At 44.5% G+C, this 9,834-nt stretch overlaps 2 protein-coding genes across 2 annotated transcripts; one reads left to right on the forward strand and one right to left on the reverse strand.

The window, feature by feature from the left end:
* The first annotated feature begins 1,699 nt into the window (after positions 1-1,699).
* On the forward strand, positions 1,700-4,486 carry tuba1c (tubulin, alpha 1c). Its single transcript, XM_029155737.3, has 4 exons — positions 1,700-1,859; positions 2,808-3,030; positions 3,134-3,282; positions 3,362-4,486. Exons 1-4 carry the CDS (start codon positions 1,857-1,859, stop codon positions 4,340-4,342), a joined length of 1,356 nt encoding a protein of 451 aa, XP_029011570.1. The 5' UTR covers positions 1,700-1,856; the 3' UTR covers positions 4,343-4,486.
* A 284-nt stretch (positions 4,487-4,770) lies between these two features.
* On the reverse strand, positions 4,771-9,196 carry pmelb (premelanosome protein b). The gene is made up of 12 exons (XM_029155734.3): positions 9,089-9,196; positions 8,234-8,329; positions 7,912-8,058; positions 7,502-7,630; positions 7,142-7,303; positions 6,685-7,017; positions 6,251-6,475; positions 6,005-6,142; positions 5,836-5,932; positions 5,552-5,757; positions 5,383-5,473; positions 4,771-5,291 (listed from the first exon to the last, which is right to left on the reverse strand). Exons 1-12 carry the CDS (start codon positions 9,144-9,146, stop codon positions 5,129-5,131), a joined length of 1,845 nt encoding a protein of 614 aa, XP_029011567.1. The 5' UTR covers positions 9,147-9,196; the 3' UTR covers positions 4,771-5,128.
* Between the last annotated feature and the right edge of the window lie 638 nt (positions 9,197-9,834).

A 9,834-nucleotide genomic window follows, 5' to 3' on the forward strand; every position in this document is an offset into this window, starting at 1 on the left:
TGCAGGGGGAGGTTAGGCACATTACAAATCTCTTTCTCAAATTCTGCCATCCTGATGCTCTGTGCCTTTAAGGAAATTAATCACTCTCTCGTCTAAGTGCACAAGTGCCAGTTTTATTAAGCTGATGAGAAAAATATACACAAATTTGAGAACGACTGGGTGTGGCTTCTGCGACATCAGGATGCACGATCCTATGGATGAGTCAGGGCCTTGTTCATCCAGTCATCAAGACGATTATTGATATTTCAACTTGCGTAGTTTAAATGGAAATGTCATACTCATAGTCACAAAATGTTTTGTTTTATAAATCCATTATTATTTTTCCAGTTTCTTTGTTGTCCCGTGAACTGCAGTCTTTTATTATATTTCTCATCTCTTTCAAGGTTATCACAACTGGACAAGCCTTCTTATAAACCTTTGCTTTTATTCAGATTTATTTAAACGCTGGTAATATTTTAAGACCAACATTCTCAAAAATTCTAAACAATCAGATCGACAGTAATACAGACATAGTCAGACTCTATCTATGTCTGTCACATCTAAAGCTATTGTTAATGGTTTATTCATACAAATTCATATTTGTATGTGAAGTAGGTCAGTTGTTATAATCCTATTTTATCTCATAGCCACACATTCAGTCTCTGCCGTAACAGATGGAAAATGTGCTTTGTCACTTTGATAGGGATCGTATTCTTTCCATGCAGGATGTAGTGGCCATTATGGACCACTCCCATCTCTCCAGCATTCCCATCCTCCCTCTCTCGTCTTGGTGAGCAGCTGCTCAAAGCCTCCTTGCATCACAGCTGCTGAGGACTATGTGTGTGTGTGTGTGTGTATGTGTGTGTGTGTGTGTGTGTGTGTGTGTGTGTGTGTGAGAGTTATTTATATTTATATAAAGATCACAGTCACTGCCTCATATACTGTAATGCGATTCATGCCTTTTTTTTGTCCAGCTGAACAGCAGAGGCACAGAGACAGACAGACAGACTGACTGACTGACTGACAGAAAGACAGACAGAAGACCGACCGACCTACCGACCGACCGAACCGAGACCCCAGGCACGCACGCACGCCCGCACCACAACACACACACACACGCACGCACGCACGCACGCACGCTTGCACGCACGCACACACACACACACACACACACACACACACACACACACACACACACACACACACACACACACACAGAGACATGCGACCAGCCCACTGATTTACATCACTGCACAGGATCTAGAACAAAGAGGGGAGGAGAGATGGGAACTGGAGTTTCGGCAGCAACATGGCCGCCCAGTTTACATCAGCTAGAGGGAGATGAAAGCATCTTTCAAGCAGAGACATTCAGCCATTTTGTGTTACTGTAAATATCTCTCAGGTGCAGTGCCTGCTAACCTTTACACACACACAAAGGTGTTTATCCTTTTTTCTTTTGTGTTTATTTCTCACCTACAATTTTAATTCCCCTGCAATGAATGTGTTTTCCTTAAATAAGCTCAATAACAAACAATATAAAAATGTTTTATTCTGGCTTTTTTCTAAAATCAAACCCAAGCTTCCCTTTAAAATCGCACAATGTTTATGCAGATTTTAAAATGATAAATCAAAAAGTTGCAATATTAACCCTGCAGCTTCATCTGAGCATCTTAAGGTAACAGTGGCGGTAGCTTCCCCCCTCAGCCCACAGGAACGAATCCGCTGGCCTGCGTATAAATGCGCCAGCGCCGCCCTCCCATTCAGCAGTTGTTGCATCGACCCCGTTGGGTACAACACGCGACGCAAAGACACATTTTTACTCCTCTTTCTTCACGATTTCTTGTCCTCCTCTTCCTCCTTAAACTCAAAACGTAAACATGGTAAGTTGCATTATATTCCTTCTATAAAACATGAGGTATGAATGCCACCGCATCGGCGGTTACCACGACGTCGTTAGCGCGTTTCCTCCGATTCGAGGCGTGTTTCTTCTACCAGTTACTAGTCATCTAATATTTCTTTAAAACATATTCCAGATGCAGGTGAAAATCTTTTTATGCCTGATGCACAGATCGCGCTGCGGTGGCACGCCGTTATTGTCATTGTGTGGAGGTGAGAACAATGCACTGGCGGCTCTGAGTGAGTCAGTGAAGGAGGATAAATTAGCGCTTACTGCGGAAAGCGGTGCCATAATTAGTCTTTTTAGATTTAATCACAAAAAGCTGACTCCTTACAAACGGCCATGCCCTGCTTTAAAGCGGGGAGGGGCTGATTGGGTGGGGGATGATGGAGACACTGGATTGCAGCTATTATTTTTAAATATTTTTAATTTATCTGCATTGAGTTGCACTAAGCTTCTGTTTCTAAAATTTTAGGGTTTCAAATTAAACATCTATAAAATTATTTTAAAATCATAAGATGACATAGTTGTGTTTGGGAACAGTTTTCCTCCTCCTATCATCATTTAAATCAAGTGGAATATTCCAGACCGATAACGCACACGCCTCTGCACATGCAAAAGAATTTGCATTTTTGCAAAACCAGCTAAAAGACAGAGATAAAATGAGGCGGGGATTAAAAGACAAAGCCCAGAGAAGATAGAGGCAGAAGACAAGAGCAGCATCCTGACTCCTGACAGCGCTGTTCTGTCTCTTGTGGATTGTGGTGCAGGGAGGTGCCTCATGCTGCACTGCTTGTTCATCAGATAGGGGGAGCAATGAAAGATGGCAGGTTCAAGAAGCGTCCACGTTCTATCAGTGGCATCAGAATGTAATGAAATGTGAAATTAAGAATGAATTAACACAAATAAATAACCATCTGTCTTCCCACAGCGTGAGTGTATCTCCATCCACGTTGGTCAGGCCGGTGTCCAGATCGGTAACGCCTGCTGGGAGCTTTACTGCCTGGAACATGGGATCCAGCCGGACGGACAGATGCCCAGTGACAAGACTCTGGGAGGAGGCGATGATTCCTTCAACACCTTCTTCAGTGAGACCGGAGCAGGAAAGCACGTCCCCAGAGCTGTTTTTGTGGACCTGGAGCCCACTGTCATTGGTGAGAAGTGTCCCTTACCTGAATATTAATGTATGAAACTAACCAAATAGACCCTCATTTCCGAATGGCAGCAGCTGATTCCCAGTGCTTTCTGTCTGTTCAGATGAGGTGCGCACTGGGACCTACCGCCAGCTTTTTCACCCTGAGCAGCTGATCACTGGTAAGGAGGACGCTGCCAACAACTATGCTCGTGGACACTACACCATTGGCAAAGAGATCATTGATCTGGTTCTGGACAGGATCCGCAAACTGGTGGGTCATTTGTTGCTTGGTTCTTTCAAGTCCACGAATTGTATGTGGTGTTTTCTCACTGCCTCCCTTCTGTCCCCAGGCTGACCAGTGCACTGGGCTTCAGGGTTTCCTGGTGTTCCACAGCTTCGGAGGTGGCACCGGCTCTGGCTTCACTTCTCTGCTGATGGAGCGTCTGTCTGTGGACTATGGCAAAAAGTCCAAGCTTGAGTTCTCCATCTACCCAGCTCCACAGGTGTCCACTGCTGTGGTGGAGCCCTACAACTCCATCCTGACCACCCACACCACCCTGGAGCACTCTGACTGTGCCTTCATGGTAGATAATGAGGCCATCTACGATATCTGCCGTAGGAACCTCGACATCGAGCGTCCTACCTACACCAACCTCAACAGGCTGATCAGTCAGATCGTGTCCTCCATCACTGCTTCCCTCCGTTTTGATGGTGCCCTCAATGTTGATCTGACAGAGTTCCAGACCAACTTGGTGCCATATCCCCGTATCCACTTCCCTCTGGCCACCTACGCCCCAGTCATCTCTGCTGAGAAAGCTTACCATGAGCAGCTGTCAGTGGCTGAGATCACCAACGCCTGCTTTGAGCCAGCCAATCAGATGGTGAAGTGTGATCCCCGTCATGGTAAATACATGGCCTGCTGCCTGTTGTTCCGTGGTGATGTGGTGCCCAAAGATGTGAACGCTGCCATTGCCACCATCAAGACCAAGCGCACCATCCAGTTTGTGGACTGGTGCCCCACTGGCTTCAAGGTGGGCATCAACTACCAGCCCCCCACCGTAGTTCCTGGTGGAGACCTGGCCAAGGTCCAGAGGGCTGTGTGCATGCTGAGCAACACCACTGCTATCGCAGAGGCCTGGGCTCGGCTTGACCACAAGTTTGATCTGATGTATGCTAAGCGTGCCTTTGTCCACTGGTATGTGGGTGAGGGTATGGAGGAGGGAGAGTTCTCTGAGGCCAGAGAGGACATGGCAGCTCTGGAGAAGGATTACGAGGAGGTGGGGGTCGACTCCATTGAGGGTGAGGGAGAGGAGGAAGGAGAAGAGTATTAAAAAGGGACGTAAAGGCATTAAACAGGAAATAATTAAATGCAGTGAATTCTTGAATGCATTCTAAGTGTTTGTCTTCAATTAAGGTTTGGCTGTTGAAATGTCAAAATTGGCACTGATCCAAATAAACTTCCTGTGACGTGTGAACTTGTCATGTCTTTTGTTTATTTAAGTCTAATATATTTTAAGCATGTGTTATTATCCATCAAAGTGACCAAACGTCCATGTTGAAACCTCAGGCTCTGGTAGTAACAGTGTTACTTGGAAGGCAAAGGTCCGCGGTTTGATCCCTGCCTTGGTATCAGGTGTGTCCTTGAGCGAGACGCTTCACACAAGCCCCCAGGGCGCTGTACTGTATGGCAGCTCACTGCTTCCCCGGGGGGGGGGGGTCAAAATGCAGAGAATAATTTCCAATGTGGGATCAATAAAGTTCAATTATTATTATTATTCAAAGTAAAGGACGGAATCTTTTTGGTGGCAAAGTAAAACATGAATCAACACCTTCCCAGACATTCATGTATCTGCTATGATGATACTTTATACTGATAAGCCAAAAGAAAAAAAAATACATTGTTTTAACCCAAGTTTATTTTTGAAAACCTAATTCAGTTTCATCAGGATGTCTAATAGGTGCAAAGATCAGGGAACGTCTAAACATAAGTCCAATTATTTCGAGCTTTAAATCTAAATGTTACACACTTATGAACCTTGTCATTTAGAAAACAGGTAAAAAATGTATAAAAAGACTTCCCAGGTGTGAATTGTAATTCAGACTTTGAAGGCGATGGATCACACAGGCCGGTCCTTCAGCAGAGGACAGTGATCGGCCGCTCCTCTTTTATTCAGGAGGTTCCAGAACATGGAGGCTCCAGAGCAGCTGTAGCTGTGGCCGAGTCGTGGGCTCCCAGACACAATAACCTCCTCCTTCAGGTGACGATAGGACTTAAAAAGCCTGACGGACAAAGGAAACCGAAATTGCGTGTTGCTGGTAATTATAAAAAAAGGGGAGAGAAGTGAGACCAGGAGATGTTCAGGTCACCTACTTGTAGGAATATGCCACTACACCTGCTGCTAGAACCAGTACGAGAGCTGCCAACAATAAGGCTATGGTGCCAGAGGAGGATGCGCCAGAACCTGAAATGGACATCACAGCTCTGGTTTGCATGACGCAGCAGAAACCCAACAGATGTGTTGCATGGTGCTTGTTTTTACCGATGTCCACGTTGAATCTTGCACTGGTGACTGCTAAGCTGACATCATTGGCCAGCGACACGTTGATGCAGTAGGCCCCGGAGTCGTTGAAGAAGTGATGCAGGACCAGCTGGCACTCTATGGATGGCTCCACCATGTTGCAGACTGTGTGAATGGGCCTCAGGCACTCGGCATCCAGGATCACGCTGCACACCTCCTTGGGCCGGCTGCAGAGAGGCAGGGAGCAGACAGAGATGCAGCACAGGCCTTGTGGGACCCACTGGGCATGCGAGCAGGACACTCACCTTCCCTGGCAGGTAACAGTGATGTCCAGGACTTTCATTTCAGGCGTTGCCATGACAACATCGTCCATGTGTACTATCTCCACTTTCTCAATGCCCTCTGAAAACAGGAGCACCAGTAACGATCGTTTCTGCAGCGTCTCATCGACCAACTCCAGCTGCTGCTACTCACCGAACACTTCGATGCCGGTGCAGAAGGAGCCATAGCGATAAATGACACAGTCATCATCAGAAGGTTTATCACCAGCATCCCGCTTAGCGACAACCTCCACCTCTGCTCTGCCCGTCAGTGTCACGGTTCGCTTCACACCTGATGAGTAAACACCAAACATGCAAACTCCACAGAGAAAGGCACCTGGACAGCCCTGGAATCGAACCCCAGACTTTCTACTTAATCCAGTAACTGAATGCACTCTACCTGCTGAGGGTCCTGCCTTGCTGTCGGCCGGCAGCATGTTGGTGGCTGGGGACGGGGTCTTGGCTACCGTGGGTGTTTCCTGGCCAGACTGGACCGAGGCGGCGGTGGAGGCCTCGTCCTCGGTGTTGTCCTCTTCTGTGTCTGAAAGGACCGCGTTGACGTGGAGCCTTGTTGTCTTGGTAGAAACCAGCAGAGGGAGAGCAGACGCCAGCGCAGGAGCTTTGACTGCACATTAACAAGGTAGTTCTAATGAGTCTTAATGCAGCTTTAGAGGACTAGTTAAAGGAAGCATTTGGAGCATTGGCTCAGATGTTAAGTTAAGTTTGTCTGCTGCACGGGGAGAAACTGGCAGACATTTACAGTACCTCAGGATAAAGACAAAAAAGCAGAGAAGCTACGTGAGGCTGTTTCCAGTCTTTCCAGCTAAGTCATACCTGTGGTTCCCCGATCGGCCGGCGGACCAGGGGCTCTGGTTGGGCTGTCGGTGGGCGGGTCGCAGTTCTTATCTGGGATGACTGCCTGGATCACCACTCGAGGCTTGAACGAGCCGGAGCTGATGTATGTGTGAGTGACGGTCAGCTCCCTGGATATAAGTGCTCCGCTCTCGTCCCCAAAGTCCCAGTTGAAAGTAATGTCCGCATTGCTGAGGTACTCGCTCGGGTCGTGGAGGGTGATGGTGAAGGCAATTGCCCTGTTTTGGATGAATCGCATGTCCCCGGCCACAATGTCATTGACTTGGTCCAGGGAGACAGCAAAGGGGATTTGATCTGAGAAGAACACATCATGAAATGTTTTTAACCATGAAGACTAGTTGGTGGAGCCCTGTAACTCCATCCTGACCTCCCACACCACTGTGGATAATGAAACCATCTACGACAGTGAGTGACTGACCAGTGATAGAGAACTGTGTGGAGGCATATCCCAGAGGAATGAACTTCTCCTTGCTGCGATAGTGGTAGATGACGATGTCCATGGTGTAGGAGCCCAGTGGGATGTCATCCGTCCCAATGGTCAGAGCAGACGAGGGCCCGTCTGCCACCTGCCAGTACTGACCTGCCAAACCGACAGTGAGGCTGGTGACACGCACGCATACGTACAGGATGCACAGGGCACACACACACACACACACGCACGCACACACACACGCACACACGCACACACACACACACACACACACACACACACACACACACACACACACACACACACACACACACACACATTAAGAGATATGACGCAAGCGTCACTCACCCCAGGTCTTCCAGACAAACACATAGTTTGGCTTCTTGTCATTCTTAATCGGTGTTCCATCAGGAAAAACAGCTTCCCAGTCCATGTTCTGTGGTGGATATACTGGTTCAGACTCACGGTACTTTGTTCCTGTAGTAGGAAGAAGAACACTATTATAGTCAAAGACTGCAAAGTAGACAAAGCGCTTTAAAAGATATTTCCTAACAAAATTGAAGTTTCTAATAAATAAACCAATAACAATATAAGCATTAGTCTTGTATGTTTTATGTTTGTGGCTTACTGTAATGTTATTCTGTAAAGTTTACTGAGCAATAGCTAATCTGCCTCTTTATGAGGACGATAATATAAATGTCAGTTATAAACCATGCATCGCTGTAGCTGTCATGACACACAGAATGATTTTGTGTTACCATTGACTATGCAGTCTTCAGCCCAAACTACATCTCCGTCCTCCTGCACCCTTTGGTTGTGTGGAAACTCTAAGTCAATGGTGAAGGTAACTTTGGCTCCAGTCAGAGTTGGTGAATCATTCCCTACATTAAAGGAAACCCTTCCACCTGAAGAAAAGAGTGATTATGGCTGAGAAAAGGTAAATTACACATGGCCAAAAATAACATTTACCAAGACCGCGTATAAAAGCTGTGACATGATTAGTGAATGCTTTTTAGAATGCCTTAGCCTCTGTTTTCCCAAAATAACATATACAAACATTGGACATAGGACATGTTTTACCTTTCCAGGAGTCTTTGTATCGTGGGTCTCCATCTTTCCAGATTGGGTAAATCTTCGTTTTCCACGTTGGGAAACGAGTAAAACGATTTTTGGACTCTGAAATATCAAGAGCAAAATGAAAAAACTTGCTTCATGCAAGTATATGAAGTTTAACTACAGGCAGACATTAAATATTGTATTCATACTACTTGTATTTATGGTTTGTTCTGTTTCTTATGATCACTGTCATTTCATACTAATTTAATCTTAATTTACTCTCTTCATACATTTTTACATCCTAATGATTTCAAATTGTCCACCAGAACCTGACGCTTTGGATTTCAGGTGGCTCCAATCCTTCTCATGTGATGGTCAGCTGGTCGAAGTGTGAGCATGTGGGCAGTAGTACAGTATATCACGGATTAAGCCATTAAATCAAATAATATGTGTAACTTTAAAGTATAAATATATATATATATATATATTATATCTATCTATATATATATTATATATTATATATATCTATCTATATAATTCTATCTCTATATATATATATATCTCTATCTTATCTATATCTATCTCTATATATCTCTATCTATATATATCTATCTATCTATCTCTCTCTCTCTCTCTCTGTGTTGATAATAGCTTTTTGCTTTCTCCATTGTTCAGGGGTTCATTTACAACTTAATATAATTGGATTGTCGCACCTGGTATAGTCAAATATAAAAATTAACTAATTTAACACACACATTGGACACATTTAATTCATGCATTTTTACTCTTTTTTGATGTCTTCTCTTATTCTTATTCTTATTCTCTTCTGTAATTCTGTAAATTCTGTAATCTGTTTTAAGGTGTCTGGTCTGTACTTACTTGCCACAGTGCATGAAGCTACGGCCAAAAGCACAAGGACCACAGCAGACGTCCTCATGGTCAGCGCTTCTTCTCTCTGTGAAAAATCCCTTTTGGTGGCAGTCACTAACAGAGAAGTGTCTTATAAACTTGTGTATCAGCAGGAGCCACGCCCAGCAGTCCAGCTCCCCACCAATTGGATCCAGGGGCAACTGGTCTAACTGTGATTATAAGTATTTACAGTGAAAGCATGTCTCTGGGATTAGAGCCACCAAAAGTGTAAAAAAAGCAGCACATAATCAAGTAAAGTACAACAATCACGTACTGTTCTATGTCATCAGATTGGATCACAAGACGAGATGAATGTTCATAAACTAAACTGATTTATAAATAAGCACACAGTAAATGTAAAACATTAAGCATTAAGTGCATACATATTATTATTCCTGTAGAAGGCCAATGGTACACTTACTCTTTGCTTTAGATTTTGTCTCTATTCCCAGGTGTCTTCATAGATCACAGTATATACAAGAAAGATGTTATAATGGAGCTTATATTAGTTTTCAGCAGTAAAAAGTAGTGAAAATCAATCATTTACATAGCAGCAGCATCATTACCAATCTAATTACACAATACATAGGTCAATATTTTAAAAAGTTACCTTGATTATCTTAGTAATAATTAACAGATTAAACTTTTGTATTAATAACCATTGATTTCCATTCGTGAATTACTTTCATGATGATCATGATATTGGTATTTATTTT

The sequence above is a fragment of the Betta splendens genome, chromosome 7 (genome assembly GCF_900634795.4).
Source record: "Betta splendens chromosome 7, fBetSpl5.4, whole genome shotgun sequence".
NCBI lineage: Eukaryota > Metazoa > Chordata > Actinopteri > Anabantiformes > Osphronemidae > Betta > Betta splendens.